Consider the following 26986-nt stretch of genomic DNA (forward strand, 5'->3'; position numbering starts at 1 on the left):
ATCCCCCCAATTTCCACCTAGGACTATATTGGAAAAAATAATAAATAATATAAAAAAAGTGTTCGTAAGTAAAAAAAATGAGAGATTATATAGGTGGGATGAGAGACCATTCGAAGATATTATTCTTAATGGCTTTCGAGCTAGAAAGCAAGGGATAGACAAACTCCCTCATGCATCTAACATGAAACTGCTTAATGCAGGATCGTGAATATCCTTCTGGTGACTGTAACTGCAAACAAAATACCTATCACAATCCTATACCAGAGATAAAGCTTTCTTTGTTACAATTTTAATGGTAGATTACAGGCATTGTAGAGTATGTAGCTTTTAGCTTCCTATAAAAATGTATCATTGGTTTCAGGATTCCAGCAGTAGAATAAATAAACCAATCTCTCCCATGGTTGCTATCCTCCAGAGGACCTACTCAGTAATTAAGCTGCTGAAACCACTATTTGATAGGAAGCTAATTAAACCCTACTTACTCTTGGATTCCTAAATAAACACAGGAATATTTTTTATTGTTGCTTCATCATGATGACCCTAAAGTATCATCATCCAACTAAAATATAAACCACAAATATTATAAATATTAATTTTAATTTGAAAACAGAGGGAACTAAAATAAAAAAAAAATATTATAAATATTACTTTTAATATTCTATTATAATCTTGTAAAATCCTTAAGCCACTTAATTTTCCTTCTCTTGGGCGTATTCAACCCGTAAAGGTGGAGGAAGAAATAACCTTACATATATTTAGTGGGTCAATTCCTCCTTCTACCCTGCACTTTCTTCTCCTACTAATAATATATTTACTAAAATACATTTTTCTATAACTTGAAAAAAATTCCTCGCTACTTTTAAAATATGTCAAACATCTTTCGAATTGTATGTTTCTAAACTGAAACGATTTTCTACATTAAAATATTCAGAATTGTATTTCAAATTCTAAATAATGCAATTTGAAATATTTGTAATCCGAATATTCTAATACCATATTCCAAATTCCAAATTCCAAATTCTCAGATTAAAGAATCCGAAATATAATTACGAATTATGAATTACTAAATCCAAAACTATATTCCAACTTATATAATCCAACAATCACAACAATATTCCACATTAAGTAATTTAATATATAACTTCAAATGACAAAGATAAAGACACGTGTTATGGGAGTGGAAAAGAAAATATGGGAGTGAAGGAAGAACTAGAAGAGTGATCCCAGTGGAGCTTACATTTACAGTACAGTCCAAACGTATTACTAGTATACATAGAGGAGCAAAACATGGTATTGTTTACAAATTGCAGCCTAAAATGAACAAAATGTCTTTGGAAAATGCTAGGAACACAATCATTTACACACCCTTCTGAACATTTTTCTATTACTCAGTAAAATTTATTGATATCACAATTTTTGTAAATATCACTTATTTAATGAGATCTTGTGGTTTTCGTCAAAATTTCATTCAATAATGAAATGTGTTAATAGCATTTTTCCTAATATTTATACAAGAGTAGCGTGTGATCCATCACATTGAGTTCCAACTTCAATCTTCACAAAATCTCAGGCAGAAGTTCAGCAAAAGTTGGACCGGTGTGTCACAGCTAAGCCAAAAAATTGTGATTCCATGACAGTGGTCAACTAAGAACAGGAGTTTCACCTGGTCGGTTGGCAGAAATTTGATCCTCAGATTTTCTTTTCAAGGATTCTGTACAAGTTTATTGCCATGATTATTGTATGATCTGAATCTATAAATAATGTCCACAAACTTTAACGGAATAAAGAAGTAGCTATTATTAAAACACAGATGAGCAATGAGCTATCATGAAAGCTGATAATAAGACAGAAAATACCAGGGCTTTTTATTAAAAATTATACAAGCAAAAACATGCTATTAAAAGTGTTATTCCCTTCTAAGTGTAAAAGAAATCATCACTTCCTCAAGCAGCTCCATTTCTTTTCCAGGAGTGAAACGAGAAAATAGGATATGTACAAGATGTCTATTGACGAATTTAAGTGTCATTTTCAGGCTTCTGTTGTGGACTTAGATGAAGTCAACATATTGTTTACCCTAATTATTTTCTTCTGGTTCCAAGGGATACATTTGCCATAATTCAAAGCTTAGATTCAATTCCCACCTGTAGCATTTGACCAAATGGTATATCTACCAACTCCAAGTAAACCCCATCACAGACATACTCTTGACAATTCTGGATTAGGTTCCATAAAATTCCTCCACTTACATGGTAGTAAGTGGGAGCACAAATAGTATCAGTGAGGTCTAACTGCTACCCATTTTCAGCATATAAAAAAAGTAGAAAAAAGAATTCCTTGATAAGAAACCAGTTTGAATAAGTCTAAGATTGCACCCACCTACATCACTTGTACACAGCAGAAATTGACTAGGATAACTGTCTGTCTTACACAAGGTAAAATAGGACATTGCAAGCAGAGGTTTGAAGTAGAGGATCCAGAGTATTGAAATTCTTAATATATCTGGCTAACACAAATTCATGGTTTCAGATCCAGGTAGCAATTTCAATCTCCCCCTTTCTGAGTCTATTAAGGAATCATCAGTTAATAGAATTCAAATTCCATATGACAAGCACCGATCATAATATAGTTGATAAGCATTGAAAGCAGAGGGACATGGAAGCATTGTTGTGCCATTAGTATTGAACCTGATTTTGGTACCCCCCCCCCCCCCCCCCCCCCCCCCCCTCCCCTCCCTCTAAAAATAACACTCATCCTGGTACATGCCTAAGAAAAATCACACAAATTAACTAAATAATATAAACCTCTTCAAATAGCAGAGTCTATTAAAAGGATAAAGCACATGCATATGAACATAAGGAAAAACAATCCTCAATGCAACATGAATTTTCATACCAAGTCTTTCTTTTATAACAGCAGCATTTTCGTGCCCACAGCATTTTTGAGAAAACGCAGATATATCGTGGTACATTTCATTTGATGGATGAATTCCTGCATCCTCCATCCATTGCAATACCTGCTCAGGATTTGGGTATTTTTCAGATGTGGTTTAATACAACGTGAAATGCCCAAAATGAAATTAAACAGCCAAATATCTACAGTCATGAGAAAAACAGAAGTTTTGATGGTTCTGTAATTTGATTGGTTCTAAGGTGAACAGAGAATGTATTTTTCTTTCACTGCTGCATTTTCAAATGGAGAGTACAATATTACTATATAGTCCACATAGTAGACTTTCCAATTCATCTCATCTGTTCTTTGATATCAACTATACTATAAATTACATTTAAAATCATACTATAAATAACATTCAAAACTAGAATTAAAGGTAATTATTGGTCATTCAAATTTTCACGGAAAACAAAATTGATGGCGGCTTTGAGTTTAATGCTTAACATCCAATTCATGTAATAGTTTTGTTCATTTAGTACTTGTTGGTCAACTTTCAAAGCAACTTGTTGGATTGGAGTAAAAAAGTTATAGTTTTTCTAGGGTGTTCCTAGTTTGGTGTTATTTTACTCTCTTTTTTTTATTTTACTATATATTTAATAAATAAATAAATCCTTATTTCTCCTCTTTGATTGTAACGGAAAAAATTCACGGTAATACTTCAAGATCAAAGCTAGAGCTTGAAAAACTAAAATAAGCACCTAAGTACTAGGGGAACCCACACTCAAGCTAGTTGAAATGTAATATATCTTTTGAATTTAGTTTGATTCCTCATCTTCTGTTCCTTAATTATGAATATGTAGTGAATTTTGGGAAATTTCCTTTTAAAATTTTGAGCACACATACATATAATTATTTAATCTGTAAGTAAAGATTTTGAATAGTGGTCATCCCTCTATGCACAATCCTGCTGCTACAGATCACTATACAAGATTGATAATTATGGTTTGATTAAGCGAAAAACTACCTGTTAACATAAATCCTAACGTGAATGATACTTCACGTTCACTAGTACTACTTTTCAAAAACTAGTACAATTGCCAGAGTGTAACAACTCTTCACAAACACGGAACTAGTATGGCATTGGAATTGGAAGTACTTTGGCAAAAAATGATAATATTTATTTGAATATTAGAATTCTTTTAAAGTTGGATTTTTTTTTTCTGTTAACATTGTTGTTGGGTTGGGTTTTGTAGTAATTGTCCTACACTGGTATTTCACCAAGATATTTACTATAGATAGAAATTTTAATCGCATTATATATGCATTTTATTTCGGTGAAATACACACTTTCCCCTCCTTTTCCATCAAAACCATATATTTTCAACTTTCAACTATAATCAGTTAGATGCAACTCTTAATATTTGTTCCAGCTATATATATAAACTTCTGTGCATTAAATTAATCTTAAAGAGAGAGCAAGATCTTACCTCTAAATACTTCCTCCAATTTCCAGATGATAAAAGGTTCTTCAATAAAATAGAGTAAGTGTTTAAGTTAACATCAATACCCGATGCCAAGATTTTGAAGAATAACTGCACACATGAAGAAAATAAAAAAAGGTAATGTAAAAGATTACAATGTAGTGGGAAATCATACTTATTGTTCTTGATAACATTAATATCTCTACGAGAATATTTGGCTGACCTTCAACATAGTTTCAATCTTTCCACTTTTTCCTAAAGAATGCAGGAACTGATTCAAACACCCGGATGAAATTACAGGAAGTGAGGACTCTATGTACTTGATCAAATCAACAGCTGTCCTCCAATCTTGTAATCTTATAGCAAAAGAGACACAGTCAGTTTGATCGGAACATAACAGTAAAAAACATTAACTAAAGAAAAAATATTATGCTAATCAAACCAATGTAATTTGAGTAAAGGCATCTCTCCTTTTGTTTCTTGCCCACTCTTCTCATTAAATTCTCAGCTTTGACGAGTAAATATGTACCAAAGCATCAAATTTCAGAATATATGAAAAAAATGTGATAAAATGTATCAATTCATCATAACACCACTCAACTTCAAGTTCCACCAATAATATAATTAACAAATTACAAATTCTTAAATATTATTGTGCAGAAATATATTTTCTGCTGAACAATAATAACAATAATTTGTGTCAAACAGTGGATAAAATGAAAACTACTTAATTGTTGTTAAAATAAAACCCTTTTACAGCCTCTACACCAATCAAAGCAGCAAATAATAGAATTCTAACCATGAAAAGTAGTAGGCATGATAATTTAGCATCACATTGAAAAAGTTCCATGATGTCTTGATCAGAAAGATACTAGCTAATTTCCAGCTTAACTAGCTCAATTTAGACTTAACATAGGAGGCACTATACCCATGGTAAAATGGACATGTTAGAAGTTTCAAGAAAGCCTACGAATAGTAAAACAGGGAAAGACAAGTTTAGTGTGCAATACTTCTTTTAAAATGAAAAATATATCATAAAATCTGAACTTACATGCTACAGGCTGATACCATTTCAAAAAATATAGTATCAGTGAAAGGAATTTCTTTTTCTCTCATGCTTTCTGCAAGATTAAGAACCCTTCCCGGTTGACCACCTTTATTAAAAGATCTCATTAGAGCTGCACAGGCAATGGTATCTAGCTTGATGTCACTTGCTTCCATTTCTTCAAAGAGTGCATAGGCTTTCTCCCAATTGCCTGATAGAAAATATTGTTATTCAGTATACATACATTAATAACATCCTAATATTTAATTCATTAAAAAATTATTTTACCAGCTGCACTGTAGGCATCAAGCATGGAGGTGTATGTAACCACATCAGGGTAACAACCAGATGATTTCATCAAGTTAAATGTAGATTCTGCTTCTTCAATTTGACCCTAAAACATTATCATGGAAAAATGTGAAGGAAAAGAAACAGAAGTCTCAAATTTCATGGATTCACACCACTAAGATCCATCTATGTACTTACCTGTTTGCTATAGGCACATATGACAGAAGAGTAGAGCTCTTTGGTCAAAGGAAGTTTTAGATGCATCATTTCTTTCATAAAAGATAGGGCTTCACCATATTTTGACATCTTACAACAACCACTTATCAACACAGTGTAAGTAACAGAATTAGTTTTAATTTTTTTCTTCCTCATAGATTTATACAAGTTTATAGCTTTGTCATATTCCCCTACATTCATATAGCTCCCTATAGCAGAATTATAAGCAACTGTGTTTAACTTAATTCCTCGCATCTTAGCTGCTGTTAGCACTGTGTCAATCTTCACCTTCCGACTGCATCGTCCGCAGGCAGCCAAGAGTGTGCATATTGAAACAACATTTGGTTGAATTCCATCTTGTTCCATTTCTCGCAAGACTTCAATTGCATCTGTCAGAAAACCACTAGATCCATAGGCATCGATCAGTGAATTGTAACTGACAAGGTTTGGCTTCAACTTGTTTGTCTTCATCATATCAAATATTTCCCTTGCTTTTTGGGGTTTTTGTGACCTTCCATAAGCATTAAGGAGAGACGTATAAGATACAACATCAGGCCGAAAACCATTTCCTTTTATCTCATTGAAAACCAAAAGTGCCTCATTGTCCATCCCACAAGCAGCATATGCACCAATTAGTGCATTATATGAGACTATATTAGGTTTCAGCCCTTCTGCAAGCATCATATTGAATGCAGCCTCACAATTATCAACTTGTCCACACACAGAATACAAGTGAATGATACTTGTGAATGTAACAACATCAGGGGTACATTCTGATTTCTTCTCCCTCATGGAATTAAAAATATCAATAGCTTTGTCATATTGTTGAAGCTTTACTAGACAATGGATAATAATATTAAGTGTCGTTGTGTCAGGACGAATATGAGTTCCCTTCATTAGTTCAAAATATGACAGAGCTTTCAAATACTGAGCGCCACTTTTAAATGCAGATAGAATAATATTGTGAGTAACAAGATCAGGCCCGACACCGTGTTCTGTCATTTTCTTGCAAACGTTGAGTGCTTCTTTCCAATTCCCACTAGATCCACAAGCATTTATCAAGTTGTTATAGGTATATCTACTCGGTGGAATCTGCAAAAATATGTCAGTGTGTCAAAAACAGCACTTATAGTTAACATACCCTACCACCAATTGAAATGTTTATTCTATAAATTGCCAGTTTACGACAACCTAGGGTCTGAAGAAAATGAAATTAAAACTAGCAAGATCACATTGATCACAAATATCTCATCTCCAGGATTAATCATTTATTTCTAACATGCAGTGCAGGTACTACATGATGCATAAAGCAATTCAACACTAACCAGAACAAAACCTATAGTGTTCCCACTTCCCAGGATTGGGAGATAGATATTCTCTACAATCTACTGAAACAAATTTAATTTACATGTATATAAACATAAAATTTACATATTACAATGTAATGAAGTCCTGCACACTTCATATATATATCTTAAATCATTAAGAACGTGGATTGCAAGAGGCGTAAATCACCATAAACTGGATCCCGCAAAAATATGTATCAAGTTACCGTTAAAGTGTCAAAGTAGTACAGCTATAAAATATGCTCTCTTGCTCCCTCTCCTTCACCAAACTTACTTAGCTACAACTTAAAAACCATAATTAAGTTAAAATGTTGATCACATCAAGTTGAACTCACTAAATATGACTAGGGAAGAAAAATGCTAAGTACACACAGCTGCACGCAGCATGTCATCCATGATATTCAAAGCCCAACGCCACTGTCCAGCTCGACCATGTGCGTTGATAAGAGCATTATAAGTCTCAACATCCGGTTTACACCTACAAAACCACAACAATAAACCCTTGTTTGAATAAACCTTTTCATAAGAACTTAAAATAATAAGCATAAATAAAAAAAATGAGAAGGTAAAATGAATATAGCTTCTCCCATAAGCTAAAATCAACTTGTGTACTTAAGTTGTATAAAATTTCTCTTAATTAACTCCAAAGCATTGAGGTGTGTAGATTGATTTTAATTAACGGGAGAACCTCGAATCATTTTGTCACGGTGCATGCTTGGATTTCAGCTGAGACAGTTCAAAAATATATTTACTCCAAAAACAACAATTTTTTTCTTAGTTTTGCATTGAAATTCAGAAATGTACAATGGAGTTCGCAAAAGTACTTTTTCCTCGTATGAAAATTTTACCAATCCAGAACTTAAATCCATTAATTCACCTCCATTCCTGCATCTCGAAAAACAATCCACGTGCATGGTCCGTTCGATTGTGGCGAGCGTGCAACCTAATCATCATGTTGTATATATCATTGCGCGCACAGTAGTTTCTCTGGTACTTCATCCACCTGAATACGCGATTACAGTGTCCAATGGACCCTCGCTGCGTCAACTCCTACATAATCGAAAACGAAAAACGAAATGCGGATTATATTGTAAACAAAAACGCTCAAACTCGTGCACACGAGAATCGGAAATTGCGGAATACCTTAATAAGGTAGGGAAAGTTCTTGCGTGCGAAGCGGCCTATCCAACGGTTGAGTAGGCCGTCGATGTCGTCGGAGAGGTCGAGCGAGAGGACGAGGTCGGCGACCTCGGACACCGTCCAGTCCTTCTGGAAGCGGTTTCCGGCGACACGGAGGCGGTAGTGGGTAGCGATGTTGTCCTTGCGGAGGCCGGAGATTTTGGTAGAGACCTCGTGCAGTCCTAGGTCGTAGTCCACGAAGCCTTCTTTCGTTTCCTTGAATGCAATCTTATCCGTTTTCTTCTTGCACGAAATGGAGGTTCTCCGGTGAGTCGACGCGGCGGCGCCGGGGAGTTGGAGACAGTGAGTTCCGGTGCTGGCCATCGACTATGACGTGGAGGGAGCGTAGTTGGAATAATGAATTGAGGATAACTGTGCTGGCGTAGATTAGATTCTTTTTTGTTACGACAAACTTGAATCGTAATTATAACTGGGCTACTTTGGGTTTGCCATTGGGCTTGTTTTATATAAATTGGCAAGACAGTTTCTTCCTGCAACCCTACATTTTTCTTCCTGCACCCCCACAATTTTGTAAATTCTGAAACTGACCCCCACAATTTCGGGATTTGGGAGTGTGCTACGGATTCATCAATCCGGAAGTGAATCATGTTGCATTCCAGATGAGGGGGTGTTCCGGAAGCAAAGTTTGCATAAATTATTGATTTTCAGATTGCTGAATCCGGAAGCCTAATTTCTATTACGGATTGGTGGATTCGGAATGATTTTTTCAATTATGGATTTCTGAATCCGAAATGCATATTTTGAATTACGGATTGACGGATCCGGAATGGTTTTTTCAATTATGGATGTTTTGCATTTTTTATTTTGGATTAACACTATCATTCATGTACTACCGGAAGCATCAATCCAGGAGATTACCGGATGCGTCAATCCAAGAATTTACCAGAAGCGTCAATTCGAAAATTTACCGGATTTCATAATCCAGAATACAAAAAAAAAAAAATGTACAATTTATATAGGGACACTTTTGTCTTTGTGCAACCTTGTGAGGGTGCAGGAAGAAAAATGTAGGGGTGCAGGAAGAAACTGCCAATTGGCAATTGCTTCCTCCACCCGATCAATTGTGACTGGCACACGACATACTTTTAAAAATCCTAAAATGCCCTTGTCTTCTTCACTTATGAAAATATTGGATGGTGAGGAAGAGGAAGTTCATGAATGTGTGAAGCTTTGCTTTGAGCTACAAAAGAAGAGGTTGTGCTTCGTTCATTGTTGCTAAGTTGAGTGTAAGCTTCGTTTGCCAAGTTAATGAGGTAAGTAATCCATTTTCGTTCGTTTCTGGTTTTTTCTCGAGCTCAGCTGGACCCGGATATCGGAATCTGGAAATATGTTTTTTTGCTTACGGATATTAATATCCAGAAGTCAAAATTTTCAATACGGATATTAATATCCGGAACTGTGGCTCATTGCTTCTGGACACTGATATTCATAGTTCATCATTGCCTTACGGATGAAAATATCCGGAACTAGTTTATGCAATCCGGATATATATATTTGGAAGCTAACTGTTGATATTTTTTTGGTTAAGGATTAATTTATCCAGAACTTAAGTGTTCATTTTTTTCAACAGCCGAATGGATACAACAGAGTCATACATGGGAGTTTTAGGGGAGATTGATGTGTGAGATGGATTAGATGATGTTGATCTGGAGCAGTCAATAAGTTATAACGCATTAGATAATGAACACAGGGCACATGAATGTAGTGAGGCATTTTCTACAAATGAGGTATGGTCAATGTTGGGTTGTGAATGTTTTTTTTTATGAATTATTTTTAAATTTGGCATATGTTATTGTAGGTATTTCGTGATCGAGATGAGCTGTTAGAATGGGCGAGAAGTGTTGGCTATAATTATGAGTTTGTCATTGTTATATTAAGGTCAGATACATGGACGGGCCAACGAGGAAGGATGACCTATGTATTGTTAGGTTGTGAGAGAGGAGGTAAATACAGACGGTATAAAAAAGAAGTAGATGTCAGTCGAACTGGAAGTAGGAAGTGTGAGTGTCCTTTCAGATTGCGAGGCAAACCAGTCAAAGGTGGTCAAGGGTGGATGATTGAATTAATTTGTGGTTCTCACAATCATGACTTGGCATAGACAATGGTGGGTCATCCGTATGCTGGAAGGTTAAGTATAGAGGAAAATGTTATGGTTGAGGATATGAGTAAAACTTCGGTGAAGCCAAGAAATATTTTACTAAGCATGAAAGAGAGAAATGAGAAGAATGTGACAACGATTAAGCAGGTTTATAATGCAATCACTGTTCACCGAAGATCACAACGAGGTCACAGAACAGAAATGCAGCAACTGATGTTGTTACTGGAGCGAGACAGGTACGTGCATTGGTGTAGGTGTGATGAGGTCTCTAATATTGTGCAAGATATATTTTGGACACACCAAGATTCAGTAAAATTGGTGAACTCATTTAATATTGTCATATTAATGGATAGTATGTACAAGACGAACAAGTATAGGATGTTGTTACTTGATGTTGTTGGGATTACGTCTACAGGTTTGACTTTCTCCGTTGCATTTTGTTTACTAGCAGCAGAAAAGGAAAATAATTTTTTTTGGGCCCTTGACAGACTTAAAGGGTTGTTTTTTTAGAGTTGATTCATGCCCTAGGGTGGTGGTATGTGATAGAGATGTTGCCTTAATGAATGCAATTAGATTGGTGTTTCCTGAATCTTATAATTTGCTCTGTCGGTTTCACATTGATAAAAATGTGAAAGCAAAATGTAAAATGTTGGTGCATCCAAGAGAGGCATGGGATCAAGTAATGGAAGTGTGGGGATCTGTTGTGGATTGTGATATTGTTGAGGCCTTTGAAGATCGTGTCAATGCTCTTCGAGTTGTCTGTTCTCCATGGCCTATATTTTTTGATTATGTGATGGATACATGGTTACGTCCACATAAAGAAAAATTTGTCAAGGCATGGATAGATAAGGTGATGCACTTAGGAAACACAACAAGTAACAGAGTTGAGGCGGCACACTGAAGCCTAAAGAGAGTTCTTCAGAATTCGATGGGGGATTTATGTTTCTGCTGGGATTCCATCAATAAGATGATTATTTTACAACATAATGCAATCAAAGCTTCATTCCAAAAGAGTTTGCATGTGGTTGGACATCGGTTTAAGGTTATAGCTTACAAAAAATTGTTAGGTTTTGTGTCTAAATATGCTTTGAACCTTATTTCGGAAGAGCTTGATAGGGTTAAATCAGTGGGGTTTGATAAAAGTAGGTGTGGATGTAGTCTTACATGTACTCATGGTCTTCCTTGTGCGTGTCCATTGGCTTCATTTGGTGTTGGTAGCATACCACTTAAATCAGTACATGTGATGTGGACTCGTTTAAGCTTTGAAGACATTGCAACTGAACAATCTTCATATGAGTTGTCAATTGATAAAGAGTTTGAGGTCATCGCGAAGCGGTTTAAAGAGTTGGATGTTGCAGGTAAGGTTAACATCAAAAGTAAATTGCAGGATATTGCCTTTCCAGAGAAGACATCTATTTACGCACTAGATCATAAGGTGAAAACAAAAGGTGCTGTAAAGATGTCTCGTCCTACCAAATTCATGAGATCAACTAAGCGAATCCCTTCTTGTTTTGAACATGTGGATTTCTTACACTCACAACATGATAGTTGTGCGAGCAAAAAATCTAATGAAGAAGGCTTACCAGAAATTGTACCAGCAAAATGTATTCCTTTCCTTGATCAGTTCCCTGTAGGGTATCATCCATATATTGTTGATGTTGTTGACGTTAAGGCTGATGACCTTTGTGGCTACCGTGTTGTTGCTGCCCAATTGGGAATGGGAGAGGAGTCATGGGCTGTTGTTCGAATGAATTTGTTAAAAGAACTAAGTGAATGGAGACAATAATATGTTCAACTCTTTGGTGGTGATGATAGATATGAATACTTGAAGAAGTCACTTCTAGTGGAACACATGTCTATGGTACCAACCACTAACACCATTTCATTTTTACATTGCATTTCTTTATTTAACTTTGTTTCTGAATTGTACTTGCAGGCAGGAACAGATAAGTGGATGACAATTCCAGACATGGGATATGTTATTGAAAATCGGTATAATGTCATTCTTGTTTCTTTGTCCATGTTACAATCATTGAGTATTTTTCCTTTAAGAACCCAAGCACCAAGTAACTTCCGTCATCACCGAATCATTGCAATTGGACATGTCCACGGAAATCATTTTGTGCAGGTATAAATTAAACCAATCAAGATTTATATGGTAAATTAAGATTTGTGTACCTTATATTTATTACCTTTATAGGTCAAGCTCAAAGATGGTAGTCCAATTCCACCTACGGATATATTGTGGGCATCACATCGTTATCCAGCGGCCCAAACTTGGTCAACATACTACACTAGCCGGATACAAGTTTATACCCAACTAATGTCCATTAGACGATATTTGTAATCATAACATTTGTAATAGCATAATTTAGGTTATGGATGTTTAGTACATTTGAAGCTGTCCTACACACAATGTTGAATTCAGTGAAGTGCCTGCGGATATTAATATCCGGAACTGAATATGTTGTCTGCGGATAAAAATATCCGGAAGTTTATTTGCTATCTGCGGATAAAAATATCCGGAACCCACATTTGTGCCTACGGATAAAAATATCCGGAAGTGTGTGAAGTGTCTACGGATAAAAATATGCGTAAGCCAGTGAGGTGTGTACTAAAATAGAAGTAACGTGAAGCAAAAACCAATAAGGTTCATATTGAAACATATAGATAAGGCTCAAATACATTGTCATGGATAAAAATATTACATAAAAAGAAATCGTAATACATCTGACATAAAAAGAAATCTTAATCAATCATTCCTACGTGCATGTCTCCTGACATAAACAGCTCTTTCATCAGTCGCTCCTCGTGCTAACATAATGGCTGCTTGTATGCCTTCCCAAACAGGGTTGCCCTCCACGACATCGCCATGATCAAGTAATGGTTGCAATGTCTTTGTAATTCTACGACAAATACCCTACAAGCATGAATGACATACTATTAGAAAAAAATAATACAAATTAATACGTTAACAAGGTTAGAAGCATACCAGAGCAGGATGTGACTCCTCAGGATGGCTTGGCACTGCTTCGTGATCACGTGCATCTGAGGGTACCGGTACAGGACGGTCATCCTCATCCGTATTAATCACATATGGATGTGATACAGCCCTAAACCAAGCCATGTACTCTTGAATGCAAGCGTCAGGATGAGGTGCTATGGCATAGTCATTTATGACATAATCATTGAAATGTAACCATCGACGGTCCATTTCATTTATATCCGGATGACCATGTCCAAGTACAGATGGGTTGCGAGGGATGATCTGTGTATAACCATACTGACGCAGAACACATTCTGGCATGTGCAACTGTGTACAATTTCCAAGCCTCAAATAACCACAGAATAAGGAAATTCACTCAAATGGACGTTCTTCCCTATGCTCGTTGTATGGACAAAATCGAATGGAAGCTGGTGTCAATGTATCCAACTGTGATCGAACAACAACAATTGAAGTACCTTTTCCAGCATCATACAACCTACACCGAGGTTGGTCTTCTGAATACAATGCTTGCATACGACTCATCTCTATAGACGAGAAGTGCTCATAAATCCACCCCTGCAGCAATGTCGCATAACCAGCTAGTTGCTTAGTGTTTGCATAACTACAATCTCCTAGCTGCTCATACATGTGAGTTAGGGCAGCTGCTGCCCAAGAATATCCCCCGGTAAGCCTCAAATCAACAAAAAATCCAAGATAAAAGACACTGACCGATGTAGCACTCTTGTCTGCAAAAATAGTGCAACCGACAAGGTGAAGTAAGTATGCTCTGGCAGCCACAATCCACTGCCTCCATGAGCATGCGTCTCCATACACATCTCTTAGCCAACTCAAGCGCACATGAGCTCCCCGACAGTGTCTTGTTTCTTCAGATGCAAGTGCACGATCAACACGGAGGGATTCTACCAATAAATCATTCGTCGAGTCTGAATCTAAGGTTTCCTGCGTGTAAAATTGACCGACAATGGGTAAATGCAACAAATTTGACACATCATCAAGAGTGATGGTCATCTCCCCAACCGGTAAGTGAAAATTGTTTGTCTCTGCATGCCACCTCTCTACAAAAGCACACAACAGTCCTCGGTCTAAACTCTCATAACTAGCATGAAGCAAACCACCTAAGCCAGACAATTCTACAACAGCTTGTATGCGTTCATAAGGTTCTCCTAACTTATTTATATTCCTCCCATGTGAAACCACCTTCAACTCACTACGATCCTACAATAATCAACATATATCATCAATAAATAGATACATACTAAATTCAAAAAATTATCTTTCGTTACTTACCAAACCATTCCACAACTGTCTGGCTACATAATTAACGAGTAAGGACTTATCCAATGGCCCTCCTGGATAGCCTTCATCATCCACTTCAACTTCTTCTTGTTCAATATAATCTTCAAACTGTTCATTTAGAATTGACGTACTTGGGCCACCTCGTTTTCTTCTCACCGATGCAGTTGGTCGTACACGGTCCAAATTAGAACTTCTTCCACCTCTGGTCCTCACCATCTAACAATCAATCCAACATATATAAAAATTTATAACACATATAGCATAAAAGAACATATAAATTAATCCATACAAGCAAAACAACAACATTAATACGGATATTAATATCCGCAGAACAACAACAAATTTTGGATAAAAATATCCACAACACATAACCCTATTACGGATAAAAATATCCACAACCCTAAACTATATTCCGGATAAAAATATCCGTAAGTCAAAACTCACTTACGGATAAAAATATCCGGAACTCAAAACTCATTTACGGATAAAATATCTGGAACTCCCCTTACGGATAAAAATATCCACAACTCTCAAAACTCACTCACAACTCACTTACGGATAAAAAAATCCGCAAGTCACAACTAACTTATGGATAATAAAATTTGGAAGCATGAAGTACCTTCGACTTCAGAAGCTCTGGTGCTCTGCCTACGATAATGAAGGTCACGGTGGCTGCAGAAGAATGGAGAAGAAGGTGGCTCACGGTGGTTGGACAACAATGTTGCTCACGGTGGCTGGACAACACGGTGGCTCACGGTGGCTGCGGCACTGCTTCACGCACAATGAAATGGAAGAAGAGAAGAATAGGGTTGGTGCAGGAAATTGGGTGCATATCACAATTATACTATTCTGAAAATCATTAAGGGCATATTTGTCTTTTACTAATAGGTGATTGGGTGCCAGTTAGAATGTGTTGGGTGCAGGGAGAATGTGCCATATAAATTGAGAGGCCATTTCTTAAGCACTATATAATTTTGCAACCTGCATTGTATCATATAGGTAAAATGACTGAAATACTCTCATATAAGTTTTTAAAAAGTTTTAGGGTTTTGCTGTTTTCCTATGCATTGAAGAATACTATTATGACGACTGTGGGGTGTAATTTCTTACAGTTTTGAGTGTTTTGTGTGAGTTATAAGTGTTGTTGGTGGTTCATCGGTGTATTTATAGGTGTTTTTCGGTAACTCTCCAGTCTATTCTCAAACATAGTTCGTGGAGAAGAAGAGTGAACTGCTTTTTTTTTGCTTCCTAGTTATTTTGTGCAGAAGTTTCCCAGTTTTGTTATCCGTAGGTTTAGTTGAAAGTGCTTCCATATTGCATTTTGGATTTTATGTTATGTAAGACCTTTTCGCATTAGGCATTTCAGAATAGCTTTTTTGGAATATGATTCCAAAAATGGTTTTCTGCAAGCATATTCTGGAAAGGCTATTCCAAGAAGTTCTTCCATAATGCCTAATGCGGATTTTGTTTTTGTTTTTTCAATTAACTTTTGAGATATTATTCATGTACATGCAGAGTAAAATAGTTAGAACCAGAGGCGAAAGTTCTCAAGTGGACCAGGTACGACCAACTGCATCTATTTGAAAAAGAGAGTGTGGTGGGCCTAGTAATATTGTGGAAGGTGATTTGGGTGAAGAAAATGTTGAATATGAGGACGGACATGTGGAAGCACTTGCAGAACCACATATGGAACTGCATGTGGAAATGAAGGCTATATTGGAGAGCCATTGGATTTACTTGTTACTTATGAGGACTATCTGTCAAGGAAATTATGGAATGGTGTGGTAAGTAGTAATGTTGTTAAGCAATTGGAAAATTTTGTCTATTATTTAGTAAATTGGAATTCTAAAATGATATTCTTTGGCTATTGTAGGATCGTGATGAACTTAAAGTGATTTCTCATGGGAGAAAGATGATTAAGTTTGGGACACCACATGAGCACATAATTGTTGCAGTACAATTGTCTGTCATGGGTGGTATTATTGGTGCTAGTTATAATACGATAGACAAAGGAGTGTTGTGAGCCTTTGTAGGTGGTATGTAAATACAAACACATTTCATCTTCCTATTAGGGAGTTGACCATCACATTGGATGATGTGTCAAATTTCTTGCACCTTTTGTTTATTGGGCAAATTTATACGTACCCTACCTTAGATGTAGCTGCATCGACAAATTTATTGGCTAAGTCACTCCATGTTGATCATGGAGCAGCATTTGATGAGATAAGACATTGTCGGGATGGTCATGTGCTTCTAAGTTGGTTAAGGGAGGTATATGCAAATAGTGGACAGTTGTTGCTAGAGTGTATTTGCTTCACCTAATTGATCACACTACTTTTGCAAATAAGAGTGCAACCTCAGTGAGAGTTTCGTATCTGAAATTTTTTGTGGATTTGAAGCTTACGGGAGGATTCACATGGCAACAACTAGATTGACCCACATGTATGAGCAGTTGGGACATGCTAGCTATGCAAATACAAGGCAGGTAGTTGGGTATGCGACGTTGTTGCAAACCTGAATATACAAGCATTTCCCATCCATATGTGTCAAACATCTGCGGACTGAGTATGAGGAGGATAAGTCTTGGTGCATGAGATATAATGTTGATATACTCTCATCATTTGATTATGTTTGATTGAGTTACAGAGGATCAAATTACATGAAGTCAGATTTACCTCTTATGACGACCACAAGGCAACTCATCCTTTTGATTGGATATCCTTATTTTCGGGGTACATTCGCTTGGGCACACGCAGACAGTTGCACTTGCCTGAACGTGTTGTCTATCAGCATGGATATGTGCAGTATGTCCCTTGCCACCCATCTGTAGTCATAGATGGTAATTCGTCTATATTTGAAGTTGATCGGCAATGGTTGCATTTTAACAATTACGTTATCCATCATGTTATTGTTGCACCACAACGCAAAGCATTTTTTGCAAGATATATGGAGTGGTATTAGTTTGTATCACATCCATATATAAACTAGATGGGTGAGGACGGACCCCCTGATGCAAATGTAGATGTTGGACTCAGTGGACCCTCTAAGACTCAAACTCGGCATCCCGCTGTGGTATAAATTTGTCATTATTTATTTATGGCTTTTATATGTTCACTTCACTTTAATATAATTTTGTTCATTGTTGTAGGGCATATGTTGAAGGATTGTAGAGACGTTGAAACTCATGTGATGTCATTGAAGGTACCCACGCATGGGAAAGGATACGCACAACCCTCATGCTAGCCCGATGAGCCTATGTGATATGGTCCTCACAAATCACAACGAGTTAAATAAATAAAAAATGCAAACTTTGTTTTTTATTAATAGGAAATGAACAATGAGTTTGTTTGGCTCAATAACAGACACCATGGTAGCCATTTTATGAGAACTAGAAACAAAGGGCAACAAAGTTAAATATTAATGAGAATGATGTCTCAAGCGTTGATGCCACAAATCGAAATAGGAAGAACCTTGAATCGCATTTGCAGAAACTGATTAACAAGGCACATACACCCCCTCATGTTCAACACCATGTGTAATCATCCTTCTCGTTTGCAGGTCATATAGGAAACATGTAGAATTATTAAATATGGCTAATATAGTTGGTACCATATAGCAATTGAGAAATAAAAATCAAGTCAAATGTAAGAGATAACATATAAAGAACATTGGTAAGTAACAATAATGAGATAAGTTGAACATCCAAGGGTACAAGCATCATTGGGTAATGCAACTAAACAAGGAAAAATAGTGTGAATATTAAAAGGGAAGGAGATAGTCCCAATCATAAGTTGGGAAACCCTATTGTCCAAAAGTCAATGTTGTAGGAAAGATACTATACTCGATAATTTTTCGATGGATGGTTTGGAGGAAACAACAATGGACATAAACTATTGGAGCATGTCAAGAGTAAAGTCAGCAATAAACAAAGGTTTGAAAGAGCTATCATTATTGTTAGATACACTAGATTGTGTGGCATGAGCAGAAACAAAAGCAGGATGACCTAGATTAGAGCAACCTCGTCCACAACCACGACTAACAGGAGGGTGGTTAGGGCAGTGATGGAGTTTGTAACAATGAGAAACATCATGTTAGTGGGTGCAAGTGATACGTGGCTTAAAAGAATCATTAAGTGCAATAGTCGTGACATAGTAAAAAATGTAAGTAGGAATTTAAGAAGAACAAACGTTAAATTTATGGTATTTTTCTTGAGTAACCATTGAGAAAACTCGATTAATATTTAGAAGTGGGTTGTTGTTGTAGATTTGAGTGATAAGAGTGTCATTTACGGCATGATCAAGACCCATAAACATGATCATGTTCTTGTGTAGGTGGACTCTAGTTAATCCCAAATGGATCGAAGCTTCAGGTTGTAACCAGCAATAGGCACACCATGCTGTTTCATAATGACGAGGAAAACTTTGAGATTAAAAATATAAAAAATGTTAGAAACTATAAATCATTCCTGAAGATCCTTCTAAATTTTTTTTTTAGTTTCAAAACACTTGATAAATGGCTACAGTTAACCATCAATAGTGTTATGAACTCAACTACTAATCATGGGATAGTTCAGGGACCAAGCATATGCCTAATAAAAAATATAATCAATTTGACAATAATGTTGTTCTAAATGAAACCAAGCTTTATTCTTGATTTTGATTGCGTTACACATTAACTTTGTCCAATTTTCATAATTGGATTGCCCACGTAGTAAAACAGTTATGAAAATGACATCATGGTAATAAGAGGAGAAAAGAAAACAAATTTGTGAAAGTCATGATAAAAAAAATAATGTTAGATCACCGAGCTTTAATACAAGGAAAAAAAGTTGCTTATATAAGGAACTGTCAACTTATTTTATTATTCATACATATTAAATATTATAGAGACCTTTCATATAACATCACAATTTTTAACAAATAATATTAAAAACTTAACGGAAGTATAATTATTATATGAAAATTGGTATTTGTTTATTATACTAGTAACAATATGGTTGATACGTGTTGTGTTAAAAATATAGTTTACCCTTTTTTTATATGCAAACAAACTTTATTTATAAAGAGAATAATGTAGGGTAGAAAGGCACCCCACCCTTACAACTCCATCAACCCTTGCAATAAAAAAAACCACAAAACAAATCAAACTCATAAATACTAAACCCATGTATAATATCCTTCCACATGGTAATGAAAATGATTATGATAATGATTCAAGAATGACGAAATCTATCTTATGCCTTTCTTTATGTTCGCTTATTCTCCATCACACATGGCTTTCCAAAACTTTCTCCCAAATAAGAACAAGAGAACGAATAACATTGCATTGATCAAGGATCCTAGAATAGATGCTATTATATTATTATGTTAAACTCAAACAAAAGAATGATAAAATGGAATAAAGGTGATACACTAAAACCATTTTTATTGGCTAGGAGTACCTTTGACCAAATAATGCACAAAAGAAACTTCAAATTTTCATTTTCATTCAAATAGGGGAAAAAATTAGAGAAATCGCCGCAATTTTTTTACCCTCAAACGTGCTCAAATATGAGTAAAGGTTTGTGATTTTCCACTTTATTGGTCGGTTTCAAACCCACATGAGTACTCAATTTTGACTTGGTGGCTTCATCAACAACACAAACAGATCATCAAATTGCACAAGTGCTTTGCACTTTGCCAAAACTTTCAACGCAAATAATTGGCTAAAAATTAGTAGTTGAATGAAGATGTGCTGTTGGATGCACATGAACACAGTTACACAGATTTTACTTACTCATAGTTTGGTAAAAGTTATATGTATATTCATAAGACTTAAATTCGATTTTCTCATAGAACAACATGTTAATAATATTTCTTCCTACAATTCTACATCTTATTTTTTTTATGTTCTTTATTTTACAATTCACACCTCTCTAATCCCAAATAAGTAATTTTTTAGTTCTCATATGAATGGCTGAAAAGTTATTCAAGTTTACTTATTATAGTTAATTATTGAAAAGGAAAGAGTTTTCGTTTTAAAAAAAAAAAATCAAGAGAGAAAACAAGGCAATAAGTATTTAAGTCTTTTATTTTTCTCTTTTATATTCCAAGGAAATTATTAGAAAAAATGTTAAGAATTTCAACATGTATAATGTGTCATATTTGAAAAGTTGACTTGTTTTTGGTACTTTCTTGTCTCTCTCACACAACTAGTTTCCATATTAAAGAGTTACAGTGAACCTGACATACCATTACTCAAGAAAAGGAGAAGAAAAGACCAAAATAAAATTGAGTAAGTAGAAAAGAAAGTAGCTTTCAAGTTAAGAATAATTAAATAATTTAAAATCTTCTTACAATAACTTTTTGCTAAATAATGAAAGTGTTTATTTTTTATATTCTTAAAAAATTAAATATTCTTGTTAATATTTTGTTTATAAAGTACTAACAATGGAGATTGAAAATAAACACTCAATTCCAAAATTATATTTTATATATTTTATTTTTGTTCATTTTAAAACTAGTCATTTCAAATACCGAGGTCCTCGTCAACTATTCCTTTTCAGTGATGTCCATCATTTGATAATGGTAGGGACAATTAATTTAAAGTCACGTCAACTTCTTCCAGGAAATAAGAGAAAAACAATATTTTATTTAGATGGATATAAAAAAGAATGAAATAGAAAAGAAAAAAATAAAAAATGGAAAAAAAAATATTTAGATTATATAAAATAGAATGCAAATTAGTGTAAAGTGAGATAAATTATTTATTATTTTTAATTAGGAGTCCAAATTTACACTATATTTCTTATTTAATGTCTACTTTTGTTCTTATAAAATTTTAAAACAATTGGAATTAATAATGCACCGAAATGGCAATAACTAATCTATTCTTATATTTGTTTTTACTTATAATATAAATAATTAAGGTGGTGAGAAATTGAAGGAATTGAATTAAAATAAAATATAAAAAGAAAGACAATTAATAAAAAAATAAACACTTCAAAATATATTTAATACAAAAAATCTAGAGGTGTTTATGTTAGTTTTTATTCATCCGAGCTAAGATTTTTAAACTACTAATTCTTTGAAATAAATAAGATAGATTTGATTGTCATATAAACGAGGTAGACTTTTATATATATATATATATATATATATATATATATATATTAGAGTGTTAAAAGCATGCAAACAAAACATAAATAAAACTGTTTAACTTAATTTTATATATAACCTAGAAAGAAAACGAAAATATGTACACACGTTAATTATTTATTTAACAATATAATAAAACACTATTATAAAATCAATAAATAAAAATCAATTTTAAAAATAAAAAATTATTAATTATTAAATAAATCAGATATTATTTTATTTATTAGTCTCTAAAATATTGTTTAATTTAATTAATATAATAATTAATTTTTTATTTATTTTTTAAATTAATTTTTATTTAATTATTTTTTTATAAATAATTTTTTTATTCCCAAGAATTGAAATACAATAAGTTTACACTATTCATACTATTAATACTATTAAGGAAATAAAGTAGACTCCATTTACAATATTAATACTATTAAGGAAATAAAGTAGACTCCATTTACAATGATAATAGTAACATTAAGTTTGTTGGATGTAGTGAGGTATTTCTAGTTGAATGATAAAAATTAATCTCATGGAAAATCTATAAGAAAAGTTGACTTCCTCTCAATAGATAAAAAAAAATCGAACGTATACTAATTAAGGGTTAAAATATTGCCTCCCATCAATAGCATAATATATTAGTATATTATAATTACTTACGAAATAATTTTAGAACATAAGTGATATAATTAAAATGACACATGAATATTTTATTATTAAAGTGAAAAGTTTATATAAATAAAAAAATCAGTTGTTCAATTTTAGTTTTAATATAATCATCATCTCTCTATAAACTTTTAGAATAAAAGAAGATAAGAGAAGAAGAAGAATATTATTGAATATCTTATTGTTACATGTAGAAGGTGCATGCCAGAATATATAGGATTAGAACTAACTAACTGAAGCTAATAACAGAAGAAACTACTCAAACTATATTAACAGACTAACATATATATTAACACTAACATCTCCCGTTAAACTTATGTGGGTGGAACACCAACCATAAGTTTACAGCGGAAATCCAAGAATGCAGGGTCAGAGATGGACTTGGTGAGAATGTCTGCGATTTGGAACCTTGCAAGGAAATGAACTAAACTGATTTTGTGTTGTTGAACATAGTCTCTGACAAAGTGAAGATCCAGTTCGAATTGCTTGGTGCGTGAGTGCATTATAGGATGGCACTAAGAAGGACAACACCTAAGTTGTCAAAAAATAGTTGGGGTTGAGAGATGGGTAGGTGCAACTCATATAAGATATATTGCAGCCAAAGAACTTCAATGAGAGCTACGACAATGCTTCGATATTCTTCTTTTGTGCTGCTACGCGATACAACTCACTGTTTGTGAGAAGACCACACAATGATGTTGCGACCATAGAAGACACAGTAGCCCATGGTGGATTTGCGGTTATTAGCGTCACCACCCCAGTCAGCATCACTGAATGCACGAATGGTTGGAGAAGAACACTGTTGAATAATCAAACCATGGGTGCGAGTACCAGCGAGGTAACGGAGGATGCGTTTGACCGCTTTCCAATGATGATCTTGTGGACTATGCATGTATTGGCACACCTTGTTTACAACATAAGATAGTTTAGGACGAGTGATAAGCATGTATTGGAGTGCACCAACGATAGACCGAAAGAGAGAGGGATCATGCATGGCGGAGGAGGCATCTTTTTTAAGATGAAGGTTAGTTTTCATGGGTGTGGGAAGAGGTTTAGTTGCATCCATTTTTGTGCGGTGAAGAAGTTCAGTGATGTATTTTTGTTGTGATAGATGGAGACCACAATTTGGTAGATGCGTGACTTGCACACTGAGGGAGAAGTGAAGAGGGCCAAGATCTTTTAGAGCAAAACAAACACTGAGATTCGAGATGAGCTGTTGGATTGCTGTCATGCAAGACCTTGTAATGATAATATCATCCACGTATATTAAAATGAATATGGTGTTTGAGGAATGAAATTTAACAAATAAGAAGATGTCACTTTTGGTGGAATGAAAACCAAAGGATTGAAGGGTTGCACTTAGCTTGTGGAACCTGGATCGTGGAGCTTGTTTTAGCCCATATAACGCTTTGTGTAGTTTACAAACTAATTGTGGAGAGTTGGACACGAATCCTGGTGGTTGAATCATGTAGACGTCCTCCTTGAGATCTCCATTCAAGAAGACATTGTTGACATCAATTTAATGAATTTGTCAGTTAGACATGAGACAAAACAAGGCGGATGGTTGCAGGTTTAACAACTGGGTTGTAGGTGTCAGTGTAATCAGTCCCAACGGTTTGACTGAACCCCTTGGCAACTAACCTGGCCTTGTGACGTTGGAATGAGCCATCTGCATTGTATTTATTTTTGAATAGCCACTTGCATCCAACGACTTTGGCACCAGCAAGGAAATAAGTTAAGGACCAAGTATGATTGTTGATGAGGGTTGTATATTCATCAGTCATAGCTTGCAACCAAGGAGGAGAAGACAAGGCTTCTTTGATGGAGGTAGGTATGGGTGAAGTGGTGGTGACGTGAGACATGAAACTTTTGGGTTTGAAGATACCAGCCTTGGAGCGAGTTGTCGTGGAGTGTTTATTTGCAGGACCATTATCAGTTTGGGAGAGAGGCAATGAGGGAGAAGGTAGAGGATTAGGAGGAACAGAGAAAGAAGATTATGTGTTGTTATGTGAAGCAGGCACATGCATAGCAGCAGGTTGACGAAGAACAGTAATATGATGATTAGAGCAGTCAGATTCAGATGGTATGGTAGGGGTGGGGGTGAAGTTATATTCAGGTATATTGTAAGGGAAAACATTTTCATTAAAGACAACATGTCTAGACATATAGATCTTACCCGTAGGAGAGAGACATATGTACCCATTATTGTGTAGGTTGTAACCAAGAAACAATTAAGATGCAAATTTAAAATCCAATTTGTGTTTGTTATAAGGCCGAAGAAGCGGGTAGCAAGTGCAACCAAAGGTTTTTAACTAAGTGTAGTTTGGTGTAGTGTGAAAAAATAAAGCATGGGGAGATTTGTTCTGAAGAACAGGGGAAAGTAAAATATTGATTAAATATGTTGCAATAGTAAATGCTTCGCCCCAGAATTTTATGGGTAAGAAAGCAGCAACAAGCAGGATTAAACCCATATCAAAGATGTGTATGTGCTTGCGTTCAATAGATCCATTTTGTCCGTGTGTGAGGGCAGGTGAAGCGATGAAAAATACCATGCGATTGAGTAAAGGATTTGAAGCATAAAAATTCCTTAGCATTGTCCGTTTGAATAACACGTAGCTTAAAGCCAATTTGATTTTCAGCAAAGATTTTGAAGCGAATAAGAGAGTTTAAAGCTTGAGACTTATTATGCAGAAGGAAAAGCCAAGTATATTTAGTGTGAGCATCTACGAATGAAATATAGTAACGAACACCATTGGAAGCACAAACAGGAACTGGACCCCATATATCAATGAAAATTAATTGCAAAGGTTCAGTGTATTAAGTAACAGAGGTGTGGAAGGGAAGCTGATGAAGCTTTCCACGTATGCATGGAGCACAAAACTATTTTTGAGAAATGTAAGAAATGTTACAATCATTTAAAACATTTTGAACAACAACAAAGTTACAGTGTCCCAATTTGTTATGCCAAAGCTGTAAAATGGGTATCTGAGGTGTATAAGAAGCATATTGAACATAATGAGTATGCGTAGGAAGAGATGGCGGAAACACATAAAATCCATCTTTAATTACTCCTTGAAGTAAAATCTGATGGGTTGCCTGATGTTTGACATAGTAGAGGTTAGCATGAAATTCAAAGTAAACATTATTATCTTTGACAAATTGAGATACGCTAATCAGATTTTTAGTGATAGCAGGAACATGCAGCATATGGTGAAGTTTGAACATGGTGTGAGAATTAGGGTCAATATAGACAGCAGAACCCGTGTGAGATATATTGGTACCTTGTCCGTTGCCGAGCTTGAGATCATCATGGCCTTGATAAGGTTGTTTTTTAGTAAAGAACTTGGAGTTTTTGGTGATGTGGTGTGTGACACCCGTATCAGGATACTAGAGGGGATCTTCTATAGTGGAGGGTGCCCCAAGAATTGACGGTGTAGAGTCGTAATCCATGGGAGATGTATAGTGAGATATATTGGCATTATAAGACTCAGTAACAAGAGGATCATACATGCGCCAACATGCATTTGCAATGTGACCAAATTTGTGTTTGACAGATGGGTTTTGTAGAATTCCAAGAAGCATCAGGGTTGAGAGGAGAACGAAAGTGTGGACGAGGATTGGTTGGGCGAAACCTAGTAGGATGTGGTGATTGGCCTCCATGAAAGTTATAGTTGAACAATTTCTTTTTGTGTTGGTTTTTGAGATTCCAGGAAGAGGAGACAGTATTTACCGAAAGAAAGGAGTCTTGCGCCAGTTTGTGCCCTTTGAAGCGTTCTTCTTGTGCGAGAAGCAGGGCTTCAAGATCATCCACCGTATATGGATCTTGGTGAGAAAGAATTGAATTAACGAATCCATCATATTCTGCAAAAAGCCCATAAAAAATTGCATCCACGTGATCTACAGTAGTTATTGGAGAACCAACCGCAGCAAGGGAGTCAGCAATTTTCTTGATGTTAGTGACGTATGTGGTGATAGATTTGTCGTTCTTTGGAGTTTTGAGGAGAAGCCGAAACTTTTTAACCATGGCTCGAGTGTGTGAAGCAAAGTGAGTGAGAAGACGACACTAGGTTTCAGCAGAGGAATCTAGACCAACCATCTTGGTTAACATAGAAGAGGACATGGAAGCAAAAAGCCATGCCACCAGTAGTTGATCTTGTTGCTGATAAGTGAAAAACTCAGAATTTGGCACAAATTGATTCTCTTGAGTTAGGAATTCAGAGGGAACTTTAGTTCCATCCAAGAAATGCATAAGTTGGAGACCACGTAGGGTGGCACTGACCTATTATTTCCATACAAGAAAGTTGTCATTTGTAAGCTTGAGGGAGATTGG

At 35.4% G+C, this 26986-nt stretch overlaps 5 protein-coding genes across 5 annotated transcripts; 1 reads left to right on the forward strand and 4 right to left on the reverse strand.

The window, feature by feature from the left end:
• Nucleotides 1-1204: 1204 nt before the first annotated feature.
• LOC137814035 (pentatricopeptide repeat-containing protein At2g41720) lies at nt 1205-8841 on the reverse strand. The gene is made up of 10 exons (XM_068616564.1): nt 8409-8841; nt 8143-8315; nt 7638-7743; nt 5902-7011; nt 5704-5809; nt 5422-5626; nt 4594-4726; nt 4377-4481; nt 2893-3013; nt 1205-1711 (listed from the first exon to the last, which is right to left on the reverse strand). The coding sequence occupies exons 1-10, from the start codon at nt 8766-8768 to the stop codon at nt 1641-1643; spliced, it is 2490 nt and encodes an 829-aa protein (XP_068472665.1). The 5' UTR covers nt 8769-8841; the 3' UTR covers nt 1205-1640.
• A 2650-nt stretch (nt 8842-11491) lies between these two features.
• LOC137815973 (uncharacterized) lies at nt 11492-12910 on the forward strand. The gene is made up of 3 exons (XM_068619079.1): nt 11492-12304; nt 12500-12691; nt 12764-12910. Exons 1-3 carry the CDS (start codon nt 11492-11494, stop codon nt 12908-12910), a joined length of 1152 nt encoding a protein of 383 aa, XP_068475180.1.
• A 1011-nt stretch (nt 12911-13921) lies between these two features.
• Nucleotides 13922-15344, reverse strand: LOC137815974 (protein MAIN-LIKE 1-like). The gene is made up of 3 exons (XM_068619080.1): nt 15315-15344; nt 14858-15082; nt 13922-14785 (listed from the first exon to the last, which is right to left on the reverse strand). The coding sequence occupies exons 1-3, from the start codon at nt 15342-15344 to the stop codon at nt 13922-13924; spliced, it is 1119 nt and encodes a 372-aa protein (XP_068475181.1).
• Nucleotides 15345-23323: 7979 nt separating this feature from the next.
• Nucleotides 23324-23887, reverse strand: LOC137815975 (uncharacterized mitochondrial protein AtMg00810-like). Its single transcript, XM_068619081.1, has one exon. It carries the CDS (start codon nt 23885-23887, stop codon nt 23324-23326), a length of 564 nt encoding a protein of 187 aa, XP_068475182.1.
• A 304-nt stretch (nt 23888-24191) lies between these two features.
• On the reverse strand, nt 24192-24518 carry LOC137815976 (uncharacterized mitochondrial protein AtMg00820-like). Its single transcript, XM_068619082.1, has one exon. It carries the CDS (start codon nt 24516-24518, stop codon nt 24192-24194), a length of 327 nt encoding a protein of 108 aa, XP_068475183.1.
• Between the last annotated feature and the right edge of the window lie 2468 nt (nt 24519-26986).

Source organism: Phaseolus vulgaris, chromosome 1, assembly GCF_000499845.2.
Source record: "Phaseolus vulgaris cultivar G19833 chromosome 1, P. vulgaris v2.0, whole genome shotgun sequence".
Classification (NCBI taxonomy): Eukaryota; Viridiplantae; Streptophyta; class Magnoliopsida; order Fabales; family Fabaceae; genus Phaseolus; species Phaseolus vulgaris.